Source organism: Odocoileus virginianus, unplaced genomic scaffold (assembly GCF_023699985.2).
Source record: "Odocoileus virginianus isolate 20LAN1187 ecotype Illinois unplaced genomic scaffold, Ovbor_1.2 Unplaced_Contig_20, whole genome shotgun sequence".
NCBI classification, from domain to species: domain Eukaryota; kingdom Metazoa; phylum Chordata; class Mammalia; order Artiodactyla; family Cervidae; genus Odocoileus; species Odocoileus virginianus.
This window is the reverse complement of record NW_027224337.1, coordinates 1,129,689-1,152,219: the sequence shown is the minus strand read 5'-3', so window position 1 is coordinate 1,152,219 and position 22,531 is coordinate 1,129,689. Positions and strand designations below refer to the sequence as shown.

Below are 22,531 nucleotides of genomic sequence, written 5' to 3'. Positions count from 1 at the left end.
TCTGTACATCTGTGTCTCTTTATCTGTTTTGCATATAGGGTTATCGTTATCATCTTTCTAAATTCCATATATATGTGTTAGTATGCTGTAATGTTCTTTATCTTTCTGACTTACTTCACTCTGTATAATGGGCTCCAGTTTCATCCATCTCATAAGAGACACGTGCACCGCAATGTTCATCGCAGCACTGTTTATAATAGCCAGGACATGGAAGCAACCTAGATTCCCATCAGCAGATGAATGGATAAGGAAGCTGTGGTACATATACACCATGGAATATTACTCAGCCATTAAAAAGAATTCATTTGAATCAGTTCTAATGAGATGGATGAAACTGAAAGCTTTTAAAATTTTCTTTTTGCATTTACTTTTAACCACCATGAATTAATTTTTGTGTATGGTATAGCAACTATCAGAAAACAGCAATGCTTTAAAATACCATTTATAATAGCAACAAAAAATGTCTAGTATCTAGCAATAAACCTAATGAACAAATCTAATGATAAATATGTTCAAGACATTTACAGGAAACCTCCAAAATCCTGTCAAAAGTAATTAAAGAAATCAAAATAAATCAATAGATCCATGTCATGGATTAGGAAACTAAATATTGTTAGGATATCAATTCTCCCCCAAATTGATCTATAGATTTAAAGCTGACATGCTGAATCCACCTGCAAGCAGGAGATGTGGGTTCAATCCCTCAGTCAGGAAGATCCCCTGGAGTAGGAAATGTCAACCTGCTTCAGTATTCTTGCCTAGAAATCCCATGGACAGAGCAGCCTGGTGGGCTACAGTTCATAAGAGTCCCAAAGGGTCAGACACGACTGAGAGGCTGGGCAGGCACGCACGGGGCATGTACCACAGATGTGAAGTCGGCACAAGAAGGAAGGACCCCATGACTGGATGCTTCTATCAGCCATGGAGGCCTATCAAAAGCTCAAGAGAGGTTCTGGAACAAGCCCAGAAACACATAGGATCAGGATCCCAACTTTCAAATTCTCTAACTGCTCCTGGCACGAATGTTCCTTCTTGACTCCGCTCAAGCCTTTAGGTAAAGATTGAATCTAAGTCTCTGCCTATTTGTTACTAATCCATCCACTTAGAGTACAGGCTGCTGTTGGTAAATAGGACAAAGACTCAGCCCACTGCGGAGTCCAGAACATACAGGGAAGCTTAAGCCAAGAGATAGCTGAAACCCTGGTGTGTTCAGCTTGGAGAGAAATCTCACCATAAATGGGAGCCTCTTACCAGATGAAGGATGGATGTGCAGAGACGCAGGCAGCGATGGAGCAGCCGCAGGGCCTTGTGGTTCTCCTTGGCTAGAGCCCGCCGCAGGTCCAGCAGCTCGTAGCACTGATCTGCTTCATGGGGGAGCCAGGACACAGAATGCAGCTCCTGCAGGAGTCTGGAATCAAGGGCTAAACTGGTCAGAGCTGGTGACTCTGCCCTCCTTCCTTGGACTCTTTTGACTTATTCCTAGTCCAGCTCACCCCAGAATAAGCAAAGGTTTAGAGACAGCATAATGTTCCCAGAGACCGACAGTGACAGCCTCCTCTTGAGGGTTCTTCAGAAGAGGTTAAGCCCAGGGTGTTGCTAGCTGTGGAATTCTTTGGCAAAGGTTTGGGGTATGCACAAATGTTTACACTGGGTAACCCTTTCTGCAAGGAAAGAAGGCCAAAGAAATCCTAGGGTCTGACTAGAAGGAGAGACAGCAGAGGCTTCTTCCTTGGAATAAGGAAAGCCACTGGTCTTTACAGTCTAGATGGACAGGCAAGTTTTAGAATCAAAGGTAAGGAACCTCCAACTTCCCTATGGGCTGACCATCCCTGAAGAAACCCACTTCTGTTATCTACTTCCCCCCACAACCACCCTGAAAAATCTACATCTCAAAATATCCTTGAAAAAATGGGCTCCCTGATAAACAGAGGATGATCACATGGGTATCATTTACTCAGTTCCTATTGAGGCACTGAATATGGTACTTTATATTCACTATCTCATTTAATTCTCACTGCTGGTTCGTTGAGTAAACACAGTGAAAGTAAGTTAAAGTGAAAGTCACTCAGTAATGTCTGACTCTTTGGGACCCCATGGACTTCTCCAGACCAGAATACTGGAGTGGGTAGCCTTTCCCTTCTCTGGGGGATCTTTCCAACTTAGGGATCGAACCCAGTCCTGCCTCACTACAGGCAGATTCTTTACCAGCTGAGCCACAAGGGAAGCCTAAGAATACTGGAGTGGGTAGCCTATCCCTTCTCCAGCAGATCTTCCCGACCCAGGAATAGAACTGGGGTCTCCTGCATTGCAGGCAGATTCTTTACCAACTGAGCTATCAGGGAAGCCATCAAGTAAAGAATCCACCTACAAAACAGGAGACTTGGGAGACGCTGGTTTGATCCCTGGGTCAGGAAGCTCCCCTGGAGAAGGAAATGGAAACTTACTCTAGTATTCTTGCCTGGAAAATCCAATGGACAGAGGACCCTGGCAGGCTACAGTCCAAAGGGTTGCAAAGAGTTGGTTATGGCTGTGACTTTTTTTTTTTTTAACAGCTGTGAGTAGCAAAAATCTTCTTTTGTTTTCAGATCAGGAAACTGGGGCTCAAAGAATAAGTTCTCTTGCTAGTGTTCAGGACTTAAATTCGGATCTGTGCAGCCAATTATGCCATGATGATTAAGCTAGACGGGAGAAAATCTAGAGCTGAGGTTATGAACTGGTAGCACATGGACCAAATTCAGAATGAAAGGGTTTTTGTATGTACCACTAAGAGTTGGCCAGCACAGTGTTTTAATAAAACTTTTTGGTGTTTTAATAAAAATTAAAAGATAACCAGATAAAATTAAGAGATTTTACAACAAAATGTGGATTCCTAGGTCATCCTGAAAAAAATAATGTGGCTGACATGCTGGATCCATATTCCTAATGGTAAGAATCAATTGGGGAGGAGCCAAGATGGCGGAGGAATAGGACGGGGAGACCACTTTCTCCCCTACAAATTCATCGAAAGAACAATTGAACGCAGAGCAAACTTCACAAAACAACTTCTGATCGCTAGCTGAGGACATCAGGTGCCCAGAAAAGCAGCCCATTGTCTTCGAAAGGAGGTAGGACAAAATATAAAAGATAAAAAGAGAGACAAAAGAGCTAGGGACAGAGATCCGTCCCGGGAAGGGAGTCTTAATAGAGGAAGTTTCCAATCACCAGGAAACCCTCGCACTGGTGGGTCTGGGGGAAGATTTTTGAATCTCAGAGGGCAACCTAACTGGGAGGGAAAAATAAATAAAACCCACAGATTACGTGCCTAAAAGCAACTCCCAGCAGAAAAGTACCCCAGACGCCCGCATCCGCCACCAGCAAGTGGGGGCGGAACGGAGAGGAGCAGGCGGCATTGCTTAGGGTAAGGACCGGGCCTGAGTGCCCTGAGGACAATTGGAGGGAGCTTTTGTGAGTTACCAACTTAAACTGTGGGATAGCAAAAGAGAGAGAGAAAATTAACCGGCCCAAACACACTGCCGGCCGTTCGCAGAACAAAGGGTCTGAGCAAGTCCAGAGAAGAGCTCGCAGGCTGCGGACCGGCCCAGCCCCGCCGGAGGCAGGAGGCAGGGGGGAGGGGAAAGGGGCAGGCTCGGCCCCAAGGACCGCATCCCCTACCGCACTGCAAACAGGCCTCCAGTTTCTAACCAAAGACTTCCTGAGATTCTGGATGGTCGACATCCGCCGGGAGGGTCACAGCTAGACACAGGGCGCACGCACCCAACCGGTGCGGGCGGGGACTGGGGCTGGGGACGCGGAGGGGAGAAGGCGCGCCGCACCCGGGGAGAGTGCGCCCGTCAAGCTCCTGGCTGCCTGAGCTGCTCGGGCCGGGGAAGGCACAAAACGCAGGCGCAGCCGAGTCCGCGCTTTTGTGGAACACCCGAGGGCTGGAACCACGCGCAGCGCAGGGCACGCTCCATATAGAGCAGCCGGGAGCCTGAGCAGCGTAGACGGGGAAAGCAGCGCCCGTCCCTCCCCTCATCGCGTCGGAACAACTGAACCTGAACTAGAGACCACCTCCACCCGCCTGTGTCAGGGCGGAAATTAGGCACTGAAGAGACCGGCAAACAGAAGCCAAATAAACAAAGGGAACCGCTTCAGAAGGGACCAGTGCAACAGATTAAAATCCCTGTAGAGAACACCGACTACACCAGAAGGGGCCTATAGATATCGAGAAGTGTAAGCTGGAACGAGGAGCTATCTGAAACTGAACCGAACCCACACTGACCACAACAGCTCCAGAGAAATTCCTAGATATATTTTTACTTTTTTTTTTTAATTAAAAAAAAATTTTTTTTCTTTTTTTCTTTTTTTTTTTTCTCTTTTATTTTCTTTTAAAATTCCCTATTACTCCCCCATTACTCCTTAACTTTCATTTTCATAGATTTTTACAATTTTTTTAATTAGGAAAAAAATTTTTTCTTTTTTTTTTTTTTTTTTTTTTTTTTTTCTTATTTCCTTTTAAAGTCCTCTATTACTCCTCTACTACTCCTTAATTTTCATTTTCATTTCACTATAACCTTGCAAAAAAAAAGAGAAGCCCTATTTTTAAACTGAACTTCATATATATTTCTAAAATTTTTTTTTTAATATTGTATTTTTAAGAGTCTAACCTCTACTCTAGATTTTTAATCTTTGTTTTTCAGTATGTGATATAAATTTTGGACATTTAAGAAGCCAATATTCAGTTCCCATTTTTATTCAGGAGTGTGTTGATTACTCTCTCCCACTTTTGACTCTCCGTTTTCTACCTCAGAACACCTCTATTTCCTCCTTTCCCCTTCTCTTCCCAATCCAATTCTGTGAATCTTTGTGGGTATCTGGGCTACAGAGAACACTCTGGGAACAGATAACTGCGTAGATCTGTCTCTCTCCTCTTGAGTCCCCCTTTTTCTCCTCCTGCTCATCTCTATCTCCCTCCTCCCTCTCCTCTTCTTCATGTAACTCTGTGAACCTCTCTGGGTGTCCCTCATGGTGGAGAATCTTTTCACCATTAACCTAGAAGTTTTATTATCAGTGCTGTATAGTTGGAGAAGTCTTGAGACTACTGGAAGAATAAAACTGAAATCCAGAGGCAGGAGACTTAAGCCCAAAACCTGAGAACACCAGAAAACTCCTGACTACATGGAACATTAAGTAATAAGAGACCATTCAAAAGCCTCCATACCTACACTGAAACCAACCACCACCCAAGAGCCAGTAAGTTTCAGAGCAAGACATACCATGCAAATTCTCCAGCAACACAGGAACATAGCCCTGAGCATCAACATACAGGCTGCCCAAAGTCACACCTAACACATAGACCCATCTCAAAACTCATTACTGGGCACTCCATTGCACTCCAGAGAGAAGAAATCTAGTTCCACGCACCAGAACACCGACGCAAGCTTCCCTAACCAGGAAACCTTGACAAGCCAATCATCCAACCCCACCCACTGGGTAAAACCTCCACAATAAAAAGGAACCACAGACCTCCAGAATACAGAAAGCCCACTCCAGACACAGCAATCTAAACAAGATGAAAAGGCAGAGAAATACCCAACAGGTAAAGGAACATGAAAAATGCCCACCAAGTCAAACAAAAGAGGAGGAGATAGGGAATCTGCCTGAAAAAGAATTTAGAAAAATAATAAAAATGATCCAAAATCTTGAAAACAAAATGGAGTTACGGATAGCCTGGAGACAAAGATTGAGAAGATGCAAGAAAGGTTTAATAAAGACCTAGAAGAAATAAAAAAGAGTCAATTAAAAATAATGCAATAAATGAGATCAAAAACACTCTGGAGGGAACCAAGAGTAGAATAACGGAGACAGAAGACAGGATAAGTGAGGTAGAAGATAAAATGGTGGAAATAAATGAAGCAGAGAGGAAAAAAGAAAAAAGAATCAAAAGAAATGAGGACAACCTCAGGGACCTCTGGGACAATGTGAAACGCCCCAACATTCGAATCATAGGAGTCCCAGAAGAAGAAGACAAAAAGAAAGGTCATGAGAAAATACTCGAGGAGATAATAGCTGAAAACTTCCCTAAAATGGGGAAGGAAATAGCCACCCAAGTCCAAGAAACCCAGAGAGTCCCAAACAGGATAAACCCAAGGCGAAACACCCCAAGACACATATTAATCAAATTAACAAAGATCAAACACAAAGAACAAATATTAAAAGCAGCAAGGGAGAAACAACAAATAACACACAAAGGGATTCCCATAAGGATAACAGCTGATCTATCAATAGAAACCCTCCAGGCCAGAAGGGAATGGCAGGCCATACTTAAAGTAATGAAAGAGAATAACCTACAACCTAGTACTGTACCTAGCAAGGATCTCATTCAGATATGAAGGAGAATTCAAAAGCTTTACAGACAAGCAAAAGCTGAGAGAATTCAGCACCACCAAACCAGCTCTTCAACAAATGCTAAAGGATCTTCTCTAGACAGGAAACACAGAAAGGTTGTATAAACGTGAACCCAAAACAACAAAGTAAATGGCAACAGGACCATACCTATCAATAATTACCTTAAATGTAAATGGGTTGAATGCCCCAACCAAAAGACAAAGACTGGCTGAATGGATACAAAAACAAGACCCCTATATATGCTGTCTACAAGAGACCCACCTCAAAACAAGAGACACACCTCAAAACAAGAGACACATACAGACTAAAAGTGAAGGGCTGGAAAAAAATATTTCACGCAAATGGAGACCAAAAGAAAGCAGGAGTCACAATACTCATATCAGATAAAATAGACTTTCAAATAAAGGATGTGAAAAGAGACAAAGAAGGACACTACATAATGATCAAAGGATCAATCCAAGAAGAAGATATAACAATTATAAATATATATGCACCCAACATAGGAGCACCACAATATGTAAGGCAAATGCTAATGAGTATGAAAGAGGAAATTAATAACAATAATAGTGGGAGACTTTAATACCCCACTCACAACTATGGATAGATCAACTAAACAGAAAATTAACAAGGAAACACAAGCTTTAAATGACACAATGGACCAGCTAGACCTAATTGATATCTATAGGACATTTCACCCCAAAACAATCAACTTCACCTTTTTCTCAAGTGCACACGGAACCTTCTCCAGAATAGATCACATCCTGGGCCATAAATCTAGTCTTGGAAAATTAAAAAAAATTGAAATCATTCCAGTCATCTTTTCTGACCACAGTGCAGTAAGATTAGATCTCAATTACAGGAAAAAAATTGTTAAAAATTCAAACATATGGAGGCTAAATAACACGCTTCTGAATAACCAACAAATCACAGAAGAAATAAAAAAAGAAATCAAAATATGCATAGAAATGAATGAAAATGAAAACACAACAACCCCAAACCTATGGGACACTGTAAAAGCAGTGCTAAGGGGAAGGTTCATAGCATTACAGGCTTACCTCAAGAAACAAGAAAAAAGTCAAATAAATAATCTAACTCTACACCTAAAGCAACTAGAGAAGGAAGAAATGAAGAACCCCAGGGTTAGTAGAAGGAAAGAAATCTTAAAAATTAGGGCAGAAATAAATGCAAAAGAAACTAAAGAGACCATAGCAAAAATCAACAAAGCTAAAAGCTGGTTTTTTGAAAAAATAAACAAAATTGACAAACCATTAGCAAGACTCATTAAGAAACAAAGAGAGAAGAACCAAATTAAGAAAATTAGAAATGAAAATGGAGAGATCACAACAGACAAATACAAAGGATCATAAGAGACTACTACCAGCAGCTCTATGCCAATAAAATGGACAACTTGGAAGAAATGGACAAGTTCTTAGAAAAGTATAACTTTCCAAAACTGAACCAGGAAGAAATAGAAGATCTTAACAGACCCATCACAAGCAAGGAAATTGAAACTGTAATCAGAAATCTTCCAGCAAACAAAAGCCCAGGACCAGATGGCTTCACAGCTGAATTCTACCAAAAATTTAGAGAAGAGCTAACACCTATCTTACTCAAACTCTTCCAGAAAATTGCAGAAGAAGGTAAACTTCCAAATTCATTCTATGAGGCCACCATCACCCTAATTCCAAAACCAGACAAAGATGCCACAAAAAAAGAAAACTACAGGCCAATATCACTGATGAACATAGATGCAAAAATCCTTAACAAAATTCTAGCAAACAGAATCCAACAACATATTAAAAAAATCATACACCATGACCAAGTGGGCTTTATCCCAGGAATGCAAGGATTCTTTAATATCCGCAAATCAATGTAATACACCACATTAACAAATTGAAAGATAAAAACCACATGATTATCTCAATAGATGCAGAGAAAGCCTTTGAAACAAAATTCAACACCCATTTATGACTAAAACTCTCCAGAAAGCAGGAATAGAAGGAACATGCCTCAACATAATAAAAGCTATATATGACAAACCCACAGCAAGCATTACCCTCAATGGTGAAAAATTGAAAGCATTTCCCCTGAAATCAGGAACAAGACAAGGGTGCCCACTCTCACCACTACTATTCAACATAGTTTTGGAAGTTTTGGCCACAGCAATCAGAGCAGAAAAAGAAGTAAAAGGAATCCAGATAGGAAAAGAAGAAGTGAAACTCTCTCTGTTTACAGATGACATGATCCTCTACATAGAAAACCCTAAAGACTCTACCAGAAAATCACTAGAGCTAATCAACGAATATAGTAAAGTTGCAGGATATAAAAATAACACACAGAAATCTCCTTGCATTTCTATACACTAACAATGAGAAAACAGAAAGAGAAATTAAGGAAACGATACCATTCACCACTGCAACAAAAAGAATAAAATACTTAGGAGTATATCTACCTAAAGAAACAAAAGACCTATACATAGAAGACTACAAAACACTGATGAAAGAAATCAAAGAGGACACAAACAGATGGAGAAACATACCGTGTTCATGGATTGGAAGAATCAATATTGTCAAAATGGCTATACTACCCAAAGCAATCTATAGATTCAATGCAATCCCTATTAAGCTACCAATGGTATTTTTCACAGAACTAGAACAAATAATTTCACAATTTGTATGGAAATACAAAAAACCTCGAATAGCCAAAGTCATCTTGAGAAAGAAGAATGGAACTGGAGGAATCAACCTGCCTGACTTCAGACTATACTACAAAGCCACAGTCATCAAGACAGTATGGTACTGGCACAAAGACAGAAATATAGATGAATGGAACAGAATAGAAAGCCCAGAGATAAATCCACAAACCTATGGACACCTTATCTTCGACAAAGGAGGCAAGGATATACAATGGAAAAAAGACAACCTCTTTAACAAGTGGTGCTGGGAAAACTGGTCAACCACCTGTAAAAGAATGAAACTAGAACACTTTCTAACACCATACACAAAAATAAACTCAAAATGGATTAAAGATCTAAATGTAAGACCAGAAACTATAAAACTCCTAGAGGAAAACATAGGCAAAACACTCTCCGACATGAATCACAGCAGGATCCTCTATGACCCACCTCCCAGAATATTGGAAATAAAAGCAAAAATAAACAAATGGGATCTAATGAAACTGAAAAGCTTTTGCACAACAAAGGAAACTATAAGTAAGGTGAAAAGACAGCCCTCAGATTGGGAGAAAATAATAGCAAACGAAGCAACAAAGGATTAATCTCAAAAATATACAAGCAACTCCTGCAGCTCAATTCCAGAAAAATAAATGACCCAATCAAAAAATGGGCCCCGAAAGAACCAAACAGACATTTCTCCAAAGAAGACATACAGATGGCTAACAAACACATGAAAAGATGCTCAACATCACTCATTATCAGAGAAATGCAAATCAAAACCTCAATGAGGTACCATTACATGCCAGTCAGGATGGCTGCTATCCAAAAGTCTACAAGCAATAAATGCTGGAGAGGGTGTGGAGAAAAGGGAACCCTCTTACACTGTTGGTGGGAATGCAAACTAGTACAGCCGCTCTGGAGAACAGTGTGGAGATTTCTTAAAAAACTGGAAATAGAACTGCCATATGACCCAGCAATAACCACCTCTGGGCATACACACCAAGGAAACCAGATCTGAAAGAGACACGTGCACCCCAATGTTCATCGCAACACTGTTTATAATAGCCAGGACATGGAAGCAACCTAGATGCCCATCAGCAGACGAATGGATAAGGAAGCTGTGGTACATATACACCATGGAATATTACTCAGCCATTAAAAAGAATTCATTTGAACCAGTTCTAATGAGATGGATGAAACTGGAGCCCATTATACAGAGTGAAGTAAGCCAGAAAGATAAAGACCAATACAGCATACTAACACATATATATGGAATTTAGAAAGATGGTAACGATAACCTTATATGCAAAACAGAAAAAGAGACACAGATGTACAGAACAGACTTTTGGACTCTGTGGGAGAAGGCGAGGGTGGGATATTTCGAGAGAACAGCATCGAAACATGTATGTTATCTATGGTGAAACAGATCACCAGCCCAGGTTGGATGCATGAGACAAGTGCTCGGGCCTGGTGCACTGAGAAAACCCAGAGGAATCGGGTGGAGAGGGAGGTGGGAGGGGGGATTGGGATGGGGAATACATGCAATTCCATGGCTGATTCATGTCAATGTATGGCAAAAAGCACTACAATATTGTAAAGTAATTAGCCTCCAACTAATAAAAATAAATGAAAAAAAAAAAAAGAACCAATTGGAACTGAGTAGTGACTGTCCTCTTTAGGTGCAATCCCCAAGCTGACTGCAGTCCCATGCTCCCTAATGTCTTGAATCCAGCCCACTGTGTTTCTTCCACAGCTTTTCCTTGGGCCCTGCAGGCATCTGAGCTTGCAACTCTTATCACAGAAGATAACTGCAATAGTTGAGGAGTTGTGCAGAGAAAGTAAGAAAGAATTGAAAACAGGAGAAACTAAGTTTTTCTTAAAAAAAGAGAGAATTCAAGTAATACCATGGTAAGAGCAGAGTTTCAAATACCTACATTGCATCCTCATATTTGATACTTAATAACTGGACAATCTGGAGAAAGTTGATATAGAAATTTATTAATACATAGATCTGTTCAGAATATATTTTTCAGAGGAAAAAACTGGTTACATAACAATTATGTGAAGTATGATTGCATTTGTTAATATGATGGGAAAAAAGACTATAAGAATATGTGACAAAATGTCATGGTTATCTATAGATGGTGAGATTGAAGAGTTTTTCATTTGTGCTCTTTTTGTATTTTCCAAATCTTCTAAAATGATCATGTATGTTACTGTTTATAAAATAATTTTCAGAAGTCCACTGCAGAGACTTCCCTGGTGGTCCAGTTGCTAAGAACTCTGTGTTCCTAATGCAGTGAGGTTGGATTCAATCCCTGGTCAGGGAACTAGATCCCATATGCCACAACTAAGACCCAGCACAGCCAAATAAATATTTTTTTTTAAGTCCATAGAAGTAAAAAAAAAAAAAAAAGTCCATAGATGTTGTGCCTTGAAGACCTCACCTGTTGATATGAAGCAGCCCAGCTCCAAAGTGGGGGACAGCCAGGAGCAGGTGTTTCTCTAGGAAAGACCGATGCTGGTGCAACCTCTGCAGCTTCACACCCTTTTTCCAGCTACAAACCAGAGGGAAGTGACAGGTACTGTGGCTCTTTGTGATGCCTCTTCCCAAACCCCATACCCACCATCACCTACCTGGCTAAGGCCTTGCGTAAGAGGCAATACTTGAAGAACGGTATAAGCTGGAGCTGTTGCCAGAGGACAGAGTGGTGGTGCCAGGTTCCCAGTGTCATCGCCTCACTGCCCTCCACGGGATGCACGTGCAGGATCCCGAAGGGAGAGAAGATGTAGTGCTCGGGGTTCACCTTGTTGGGTGGCACCACCATCAGGCTGTAAGGCCTTTAAACCAGAGCACAGATCAGTGGGGGCCTTGGGAGTTTGTGCAGACTCCAGGGAGGGACAAAAGAAGGACAGAAAGGGGGAACAAGGAGGCAGAAAGGAAGGCAGAAGACAGTGGGAAGAGGGGGAAAGAGAGCAGAATGATTTTCAAACCAGAAAGATGTGATATTAAGAAGAAAAAGGAAGCCAAAAACAGATGGGAAGAAAGAAAAAGGCTCTTAGCCAGTTCCAAGAAGTTCATATCTCCAGACACAGAAAACATACATCCCATCAAATCTAAGATGCTATCAATTGTAAGCCGCAGCATTCTTTCATGAAACACTAAAAGAAAAAATGCTGTCAATATGATACGCCACCAATTTGTAACATGCATGACAATTTCAGAAATGTTGAAATGTGAAAAAAATGTACCTCTTAGAAATGATAAAATATGTATATCCAACATGCTGAAATAACATACAGAGATAATCAGGGAAGGCTGTTTGGAGTAACTGAGAATGGGGGAAAGCAAGGGTAACTAGAACACTAGACACAGGCCAATAAAGAGGAAAACTGCCATCTAGTGAACCAGATAAATTCCTCCAGAGCTATTTTATAATCCTAGTAAGTTGTCTTATTTCAGGAAAATGCTCCCATATCCCACATTAAATACACTCTATATGTAAGTATGTAACATATAAATTATGTGCTATATCTAGCTGAGGTAAAATAGTTGCCATAATGCTATGCTTGGGCACATTTAATAAGGATTTATTAATTTTTATCCCGCAGTTTTCTTTTCATAACGTGGAGTCAGTAATATTTTTAAGCACTAAAAATATTTTTTAGCCCTTTAAAAGCTGTGTGTCCCAAGTCCAATGCATATAATGCCTAAAAGGTAAAACCGCCCTCCTCTCTCTCTCTCTCTCTCTCTGTCTCTCTCTCTCCCATCACTCCCTCATAAATTATTAAGCAAATGACTCAAGGGCATATACATAAGTATCAGTATAAACTCAGTAAGTCAAATCATATAAAAACTTTATTTCATTTCTGACAAAGTGACTAGATCTTCTTAAGTATACTATTATCCCCAAATTACAGATGAGAAAACTGAACAAAGAGAAGTCATAAGTTTGCACAAGGCAGTTAAGGAAAGAATTTCTGTTGTTTAGCTGCTAAGTTGTGTCCAACTCTTATGCGACACCATGGACTGTGGCCCACCAGGCTCCTCTGTCCATGGGATTTCCCAGGCAAGAATACTGGAGTGGGTTGCCATTTCCTTCTCCAGGGGATCTTCCCCACCCAGGGACTGAACCTGCATCTCCTGCATTGGCAGGCAGACTCTTTACCACTGAGCCACCAGGGAAGCCCAGGATTTAAAAAGCAAATCTACCTGACTAAAGCCCCCTTCTCTTAACCACTGGGTTATGCAGCATCCCCCAGGATAGAGACCTATCCTAACTGAGGCCTGACTTCCCAAGGGCATGCTCCTTCCCCTGTGGCCTTCTTAATGGAGGCTATTCTTCCTGCACAGGGCAGGAGTCAGGGAGAGCTGAGCAAAGACCCGAAGGAAGTGAAGGAATATATTCTTCCCTAAGTATAAACCAACCAGTCCATCCTAAAGGAGATCAGTCCTGGGTGTTCACTGGAAGGACTGATGCTGAAGCTGAAACTCCAGTACTTTGGCCACCTCATGCGAAGAGTTGACTCATTGGAAAAGACCCTGATGCTGGGAAAGATTGAGGGCAGGAGGAGAAGGGGACGACAGAGGATGAGATGGCTGGATGGCATCACCGACTCGATGGGCATGAGTTTGAGTAAACTCTGGGAGTTGGTGGTGATGGACAGGGAGGCCTGAGCGTGCTGCGATTCATGGGGTCTCAAAGAGTCAGACACGACTGAGCGACTGAACTGAACTGAAGTATAAATCAAAATCTAGGACAGGGTGTTCCCTGGTAGCCTAGAGATTAGGATTTCGGGCTTTCACTGCTGTGGCCCAGGTTCAATCCCTGGCCTGGACTGAGATCCTTGCAAGCATGGCAATCTAGGACAAATATAAGAAAACTTTGATAACTGCAAATACACTGAAAGAAAACCTCAAAGTGAAACAAAAAATGCCAGGTTTCCACTTTTACTGATGGTGCACTAGAAATATGGACCAATATTCCCCTTGAGAACAACTAGAAAAACTGGGCAAAGTATCCAGATAAAACATGAAAATCATCAGAGAACCCACAAGTTAAATCCCCTGGGCTTCCAAATGGGACTCTGGTTACAACACAGGTTGAACCAGAAAACACCTCCCTCCTTAGTGTGGGCCCCCAGCTCTTTTGTTTTAAAACCAAATCTGCTTTAAACCCACTTCTGCTCTTTAGTTTTCGGAGTCTGAAGAAAGCTCAGCTTGCTTTCTTCTATCTTTCAGGAGCTTATAGTAAAACTGACACACCACTGCCTCTACTGGAATCTCTGTTTGGAGAAAAGCAGCAACAAGTGCAAAACTCACTTCACTGTGTTCCTTTCTGGGCAGATGTGGGCCCTGTAATTATTCACTGCTTTTTTAGTTCTCTTGCTCATGGTTTCTTGTTTCTCTCTGTGCCTAATTATCTTTGATTATGTTGCTTCTCTGATTATGACTGAGCTGATAGTTGAAAGCCCTAAGCTTGTCATTTTCTTTCTATAAGCTCTTCACCATTGTCAACAGGGCTCCCATCCCACATTGCTACCATTACTATCACAACTGAGGGACAATCAAGTGTAGCAGCCACTAGGTGTCAGTAGGTAGTTCATCATCTTCAACTACAGTGACAATTTAGTTGTGATGTTACCACAGGTCATGGATTACTAGCATGCTATTTCCCATTAGCAAGAAGCCTAGTACTTTCCAAGGCCAAGGACATTACCAAACCAATATCAGAATCCCATATTTGAGGATCATTTCCTGAGACCACTCATGATGCCAAGTACTATATCAGAGTCCAGTCAGGAAAACAGAAATTGCATTCAGCATTTCAACAAAGTGAATTCAATAAAGAAAACGTGTTTTAGAAAAGGTGTCAGAGGACACCTGAAAAGCAAACAGGGAAAAAACTAAGGTAGAGAAGAAACAACAGCCACAGGAAATGGATGCCAGCCCGAAGACTAGAGGAACAAAGGAAAGAAGTTTGGGTTCTCAGAAGCCATGGATTTGGAGGCGGGGCTTGTAGCACAGGGACTTGGATTTCTAAGGAATGCCGCCTGGCTGCTACTAGTAAATAAGGAGTTCTGAGGAGGGGCCTTGTAGAGTTACGATTCAGAACTCTGATGGGAAAGTGCTACCCCAACTGGCGTTGATCCCTCTTGCAGTGCCAGGATCAGGAAGAGGCTACTTCAGAAAGTGCCTGCTGCTGGCAGAGAGAATGACCATTTCTGGGGTAACGATATGAAGGGAAAGCAGAGGAAGGACAAAGTCCCTTCTCCTTTTATCCTGCTATCCAGTCTCCTTCTAGCATCCCCTATTAATCAAAACTAACAGGAAGCTAGCTGAAAAAAGAGAAATGAAGTTTACAGAGTCCCAGCCCCAGCATTACAAAGCAGAGAGAGAAGAGCAGGACTAGAGACAAGAGACAATTGCTTAATAATGAGCACAATGCTCTTCATGAGATTTTGTTAAATGAATTGATCAGTAAGTCAGTGGATGGTACAGATCATTAGTCCCACTTAAGTTTAGGAGAAAGAGGTCAGTGTATGCAGGATATATAGATTCCTGGGAGTAGATATCAGATACTGCTCAAGACTATGGACTTTTGAGTTAAGACAGGGCCAGGTTTCAGTCTTGTTTCTACCACTTACTATGTGGTCTTGGACAAGTCACGTAACCTGTCTATGCATCAGTCTACTGATCTTATATATAGAATAATAATGGCACCTACCTGGTAGGTGGGGATTAAACGACACAGGTATTTTTAAAAAGCTTAATTAATGGTAATTACTACTGATATTTCTGGGAAGAGAAGAGACTTGAATAGGGCTTTTAAAAATACTAAGATTTTGATCTAATGGAAGAAAGTGAATGAATGACTCTTGAGTCATATGGAAGAAAACTTGTTTTCCTTTTTTTTTTTTTTTTTTCAGAAGACTTGTTTTCATAGCACAGAGATAAAACGAGGACCAAAAGGTAAAAGTTAAAGGAACGTAGTCTAAGGAAAATGATGCCTTGTGAAACACTAAGGTTTAAATGAACACCTGATTCTTGCGCTGGAGTTAGAAGAGTTCACCATCAAATTCCCTTCTGAGGTGATGACCAAATGTTTCTGTCATGCTAGGACAAAATAAAGAAGACAGACAAAAAGTAGAAAAGAATGACTAACACGAAAAGCTATGAGAGCAGAGGGGAGCAAGAGGAAGTGAAGTGTGGAGAGAAGGCTGAGAAGGGGAGAAAGAGGGAATCTAGGAGACAGAAAGAAATGAGAGGGTAGAGGAGAAAGACAGGAAAATAGCAGGTCTGGAGAGGAGGAGGAGGGGAAGACAGTGTGGGGGGAAGTCGGAGCGGGAGGAGCAGGTCAGGGGTCTGGGCATGGGCTCTCACGTAAAGTAGCGGCTGGGAGCCACGTTGAGATAAAGGAAGTGGATCTTCTTCAGGTATCTCTCTGTCTTCATAATGGTCATTATCTGGCTACCCAGGAGGGACATCTGTGGTAAGAAGCCAGTGCTTCTTTTTTGGATGGTCTTCTCAGGAACTTCCAAGTCGAGCTGAGACCTGTATGATACAAAGTCAGGAGAGAAGAGGCAGAGCAAAGTGGTCAGGAGGCTACTGTCTGCCAGTGAACAAAGGAGCTAGATTAGGTGCCTGAGAGGACCTGATGTGGCCTTGTTAGAGCCTGTCAACCATCTACACCCAAAGGTTTGCATGCTGAGCAAATACAGTCCAAGAGGTGACATAGTCAGGCAGCTGCAGTCATTCAGATCTGTGTGTGAAGAACCATTCCCTTTCTGATAAATGAGTAATCGTTCTGGATTGATTGTGATTACTATGATATCAGTATTACATAATACTCAGTAAAAGTCATGGGAATACTTTGCTGTCCCAACTCATCACCTTGCAAGCCCACAGTCCTAGATACCTCCCCTCTGGCAACCTTCCTAGCCTTCTCGATCTCCTATCTTTGTCCCCACTATACCTGCTTTCCAACTCATGATCTCCACGCCTGGGGGTTCTTTCTTGCTTTTTCTCCATCATCACCCAAACTCCACCTTCACATCCATCTCTTCCCAGCTGGGATCCAACTATACACCCTTCAGCACCCTCAAGCCTGCACCAATACCATCAGTCTTCCTACCCTTCTACCATACCAGCTGATAAAATTGGTATTAAAATTAATTATTATTAGAGAAGCCAAAAGTCAATGACCTGGACTAACAGATTTGGTGAGTAAACTCAGAGCACAAAAATAAAACAAACCAAAAACCCTCTGAATAATTCAGTTTAGATTTAATCAGTCCAAGTATATTCATGCCATTAATTAACCCAAATCTAGATCAACAGAACAACTTACTCCAGGGCTACAATGCCATCCTAAGCTTCACATCGGGACTTCCTTGGTGGTCTAGTGGTTAAGAATCCACCTGCCAATGCAGGGGACACGGGTTCAATCCTTGGTCCTGGAGGATCTCACAGGCCACAGAGCAGCTGTGCCCTCACACCACAACTGCTGAGCCTGTGTTCTGCAACAAAAGAAGCCACCGCAACGAGAAGCCCTAGTACAACAATTGGGGAGTGGCCCCAGGTTTCCGCAACTAGAGAAGTCCCATTGGCAGCAATGAAGACCCAGAACAGTCAAAAATTAATTAATTAATTAATTAAATGAAGCTCACATCAACAACAGGGTTTGTGATTTTGACATTAGATCAGGACATCTTAATGGTGTAACTGCACTAAAGTTTCATTTCCTCAATAATTAAAGCCCTACTTGTACTAAGCAGGTTCAGTAGATCTCAGAAGAGAAACATCATCTCCTGTATAGACTACTGGAGTCCAGTCTCATCTGTGGGCTCACTCTGCTTGATGTCTTAGTACAAGTCTTCAGGCAGCTACCCCTTGCAGTCTCCTTGACTGCTATTGCAGACTGCCACCTCCCCAACCCCATGCTCAGCCCAGCCGAGCTCCCAGTCCTCTTCTTTGCTTCTGTCCCTGCCCAGCGAAAATTGATCCTCTCAGCCATGAAATAACTCCCTCAAGTTCAGCTGCCTTCCCACACATTTATCTATACATATTTCCATTCTACTTTTGCCTCCAAATTTGAGAGGAAGGAGTGACCTTCTTCTCTGCAAGACTAATTCCTCCATTTGTGCTCTGGATCCCTTCTCCCCTCTTCATGAAGTATTTTCAATCTCCTTTTCTTCTATTGTTAGCCTATACTTATTCATTCACTCTACAAATATGTATTGAGCACCCAACTGCTCAAAGACTGTCTTGAGGGCTATAAACACCTCTTCATTTTTTGAGAGTCCTACTCAGACACCACTGTTCTTTCAATCTGCTGTCCTAATCTCTCTCTTTCAAGCCAAGCTTCATGAAATAATGAAACATGATTTCCACTTCTTCCCCTTCCATTCACTTCTGAATGCACTACAGTCTGCCTTCCTCATCACAAAACTACACTGAAACTGCTCTCACCAATCTCTTCCTTGTTGCTAAATCCAGTGAATATTTTTTTCAGATTTTTCTTAATTGTCTTGGTAAAGCTTAACACCAGCTGCTCCCTCCTCTTTGAAATTTTCCACTTTATTTCACTTCCTGACCTTCAAGTTATTTTGTTAACCCAAATTTAAACCCAAACTCCTCTGATGTGCTTTCTCCTAATTCTGATGTGTATGCACACACACACCCAGAGGAAGACCCAGGGAAAAGGCAGTGTTCTTTGATTTTGTAGCATTTAACGCAAATTGTAATGCTATTTTACTTAAATCAACTTATTTAACATCTATCTCCCTTAACTAAGCTGTAAAACCCCAGGGTGGAGAAGGAAATGGCAACCCACTCCAGTATTCTTGCCTGGAGAATCCCAGGGACAGAGGAGCCTGGTGGGCTGCTGTCTGTGGGGTTGCACAGAGTCGGACACGACTGAAGCAGCTTAGCAGCAGCAGCAGCAGATTACTCCCCCAGGAAAGGAGACTTATACTCAGGGCACAGGGCAGATCATTGAAAAAGAAGCATCTGGTGGGGCAATTGAAGGCATACACAATGAAGGCACTAGCCACCTTCCATCAGGGCCCCAAGAGTCTACCTATATGCCCACCGTTAAGGCTCTAAGGCTTCAGGAAAAACTTGACCCAGCCATAAACTGAGAGCTAAAATTGAGAATGACAAGATTGATTGAAGGTAAAACTAGCCTTCTTCCCAGACAGTGAACGTATGAATGCCCGCAAGCCAGTCCTAGAGAATACGAAACAGAAAACAGCTTGAGTTTCTAGAATGTGTCACAGACAAGCTGGCCAGGAGACAGGGAGAAATTCCAAGACTAGAAGTTAGAGAATTCTGAGAAGAGGGCGTCTCTGTAGGCATTCTGAAATCCTTACAGAGCAGTTAAGAGCCAGACTGGGGCGAAAATCATCACTCCAAGGGCCAAGAGTCCCTCACTCGCAGGGGAAGAAGACTCTGGAAGGATCAGAATGAAAAGTCCTAGCTGGCAGTGCAGCCAACTCTAGTCTGCCTTGGAGCTGGTTTAGCTCACATAGACATGAGTGGAAGGGGCCCCCAGACAGGCACTCACCTAGGGGCATCTTGAGGGAGAGACCCAGATTGACTATCCTGCAGTAGGTAGGCCCAGAGGCAAGACTCGGGGATTATGGAACAAGTGAGAAAAACAACTGAGCACTACATGAGAAAGAAGTCTAGAAACTCAGGCTGTTTTCTGAAGCTTTGGCTTCCTCGAGGCTGACTTGTGATTTTCATTAATTTCTGCATTTTCCTAAGGGGATTAACACTGAGACCACTGGGGTTATTAGCAGACAGAAAGGAAGAGGTTTTTTTCTTTCCTTTGCTCAAAGCCCTGGACTAGGTTCCTCACTTACTTAGTCTCTGTTCTTCCAACACGCTCCTCTTCTGCGATGTCAGTGTCACTGCTTTCATACTGTACTGGGATGTCGGTTGCCAGTGCCAAGGGCAGAAGCCTGAGGCCATCTAGCCACTGGGTCTCTTCCACGGCCACCTCCGCACCGACAATACCCAGGCTGTGCTGTAGCTCGGGCAGGGTCAGCGGTCGCAGCCATGTGGCCAGATCGTCCTCGACTTGCTGCCCTTCCCACTGGGCCTGCACAAAAGGGCATGCTGGGCGTGCGGTCCCATGATGGAACCTCTTCTTCTGGGGATAGCAGTCAACATGGGAGGTGCCCTCTAACAACGAGGTGTCTCGGGGAAAGGCCTGGTCTATGGCGTCCAGCAGATCCAGCTGGAGCTGGGCCTGAACCCAGGGTGCCCAGCGGTACAGCCGCTCCAGGAAAGGAAGCAAGTTAAGGCGACCGACCAGCAGCGCTCGATATGGGGGCAGCAGACCCAGCACGGCATGCAGGTAGTACCATGCTGCAGGGCTGCCATCCTGTAGCACTTTTGAGAACAGGGTTTGGAGCTCAGCTACCAGGAGCTCTAGCACTGTGGGGCGCTCAGACCGAGTCACTGCCTTCAGGGACTGCCTCTGTTTTCCTTGACAGGCTCCTTGCTGCTCTGCTTCGTCCAGGACACCTACGGAGCGCCGAGATTCAAGGGCTTTAGATGATGCCTCTTCATCTGAGACCAAGAGGAGCCAGGCATTCAACTGCCGTCGAACTGCCCCTGCCCACTGCTCGGGATCCAACTGCCAGTTCCAGGCTCCTGGTTGATGGGTCTCACCTGCTTGGTGCAGCGCAAGAGAGGGCAAGAGAAGGGGGCTTAGGCTCTGGGCAGCGTCAAGGGGATTGAGAGAATGGGGAAGGGAGGGACTTAGGACCATTAGATGGATAGAGATGCAGTTTCCTGAGACCCTCAACCCACCCCACAGCTTCCCCTTAAGACGGGTGAAAAGCAGGCCCAGGACGGAGGTAGGGCCCTCCCTGCACAGGAGTCCCTTCCCACTGCCCCTGACATCATCCCCTCACCTGGACTGTGGGGCATAGAAGGCAAGGGAAGGGAAGAGAGCGGGATGTGCTGGTGAGGTTTCATGGGGAAGTGCCTGTAGGAGAAACGGATGAACTTAGACTTGGGTCTCGGGCACAGGCTCGCTCTATTCACAGCCACCCCCACACAGAGACTGGCACGCACTCGTATGGCCACCGGTAGAGGCAAAGTGGCAGATGCACCTAAGAGGGCTCACTCAGAGGACCTCAGAGCAGCAGAGAACAGTCACTGAGGCTGGGGCCTGGCGATCGCCTGAAGGGGAGGAACAGGTCGTCACGGACAGGCAGCAAAGCCCCGGTCCCGTCTGCCCTCGCCCGTGGACTAAGGGAACGTGTTGAGGACAGAAAGCAGAGGAGAGGGTACAGAGGAGGGTACTAGGCGGGCTGGAGGCGGGAGGAAGAAGAGGAGGTGGAAGAGGAGAGGAAGGGAGGGGGTGTGGGAGAAAGGGACACTCCGGGGGGCGGGGGGGCAGTGGTGAGAATGTGTGTGTGTCTGTGTGTCTGGGAGCAGTGGTGCGAAAGGCAGGGATCCCCAGCAGCGGACTCACTCGCGGCCCGCATCCCTCCCAACTGTTAGAACTGTTAGCTCGTCGCGTGAGGCGGAGCCTCGGGTGAGATCCCAGGCGGGGCCAGGAAGGGGCGGGGCCCTGGGAGAGGGGCGGGGCCCTGGGAGAGGGGGCGGGCCCAGGCCAAACTTGCCCTCTGCCCTCTGCCCGCAGGCCTTGGGAATAGGCAGTCTGGCTGGTTAGGTCTGGAAAAGAACAACTTGTTTAATTTGGGAAAGGAGCAATCCTGCGGGCGTCGTGAGCGGGTGTAGTCCATATTGCCTGTTTATCTATTACTGAGCCTGTAAGTTGCTACGGGCACCCACAACAGGGATCATTGGGACACCCCAACCCACCCAACGCACACTCACATGTATCTACCTAGACCACCACACCCCTAGCAAAAAATCCAAGTAAGACAAACTTGATCACAGAGGATCTCAAAATCTGGGGGGTTTGGGGTGGCGGAGGGCAGGGGGAATCGCCTGAATGATTAAAATAAATAGAAACTCAGCATGTGACAGAGTCCCACCTCCACTCTGGATATCTGATAAGAATCCCAAACTTAAAAACTCAAAAGGTCCAAAACCTGAGTCCTAACTGCCTCCTCCCCCAAATAAGCCCGTTTCTTTCGTTTTCTTCCGCATCTCAGTAAACAGCAAGTCAGTTTTTCCAGTTGCTTGGGTCAAAGGTTCAGTCAGTTCAGTTGTACAGTCGTGTCTGACTCTTCGAGACCCCATGGACTGCAGCATGCAGGCCTTCCCTGTCCATCACCAACTCCCGGAGCTTGCTCAAACTCCCCTCCATCGAGTCAGTGAAGCCATCCAACCATCTCATCCTCTGTCATCCCCTTCTCCTGCCTTCAAACTTTCCCAGCATCAGAGTCTTTTCCAGTGAGTCAGTTCTTCGCATCAGGTGGCCAAAGTATTGGAGTTTCAGCTTCAGCATCAGTCCTTGCCAATGAATATTCAGGGCTGAT

At 43.8% G+C, this 22,531-nt stretch overlaps 1 protein-coding gene across 9 annotated transcripts in view; it reads right to left on the bottom strand.

The window, feature by feature from the left end:
• The window catches only part of DNHD1 (dynein heavy chain domain 1), a 70,616-nt gene extending 48,996 nt beyond the window's left edge, over positions 1-21,620 (bottom strand). For 5 of the 9 annotated variants that reach the window (XM_070464212.1, XM_070464214.1, XM_070464213.1 and 2 more), the window contains exons 1-8: positions 21,556-21,619; positions 21,153-21,260; positions 20,990-21,063; positions 19,931-20,744; positions 16,446-16,616; positions 11,699-11,902; positions 11,509-11,619; positions 1,252-1,408 (exon numbers count right to left, since the gene is read on the bottom strand). In XM_070464212.1, the coding sequence (XP_070320313.1) occupies positions 1,252-1,408; positions 11,509-11,619; positions 11,699-11,902; positions 16,446-16,616; positions 19,931-20,744; positions 20,990-21,053 (1,521 nt within the window). In that variant the 5' untranslated portion in view covers positions 21,054-21,063; positions 21,153-21,260; positions 21,556-21,619. Of the gene's footprint in view, positions 1-1,251; positions 1,409-11,508; positions 11,620-11,698; positions 11,903-16,445; positions 16,617-19,930; positions 20,745-20,989; positions 21,064-21,152; positions 21,261-21,555 lie in introns of all 9 variants that reach the window. The other 4 variants (XM_070464210.1, XM_070464211.1, XM_020896223.2 and 1 more) reach the window with 4 other exon arrangements.
• Positions 21,621-22,531: the final 911 nt, after the last annotated feature.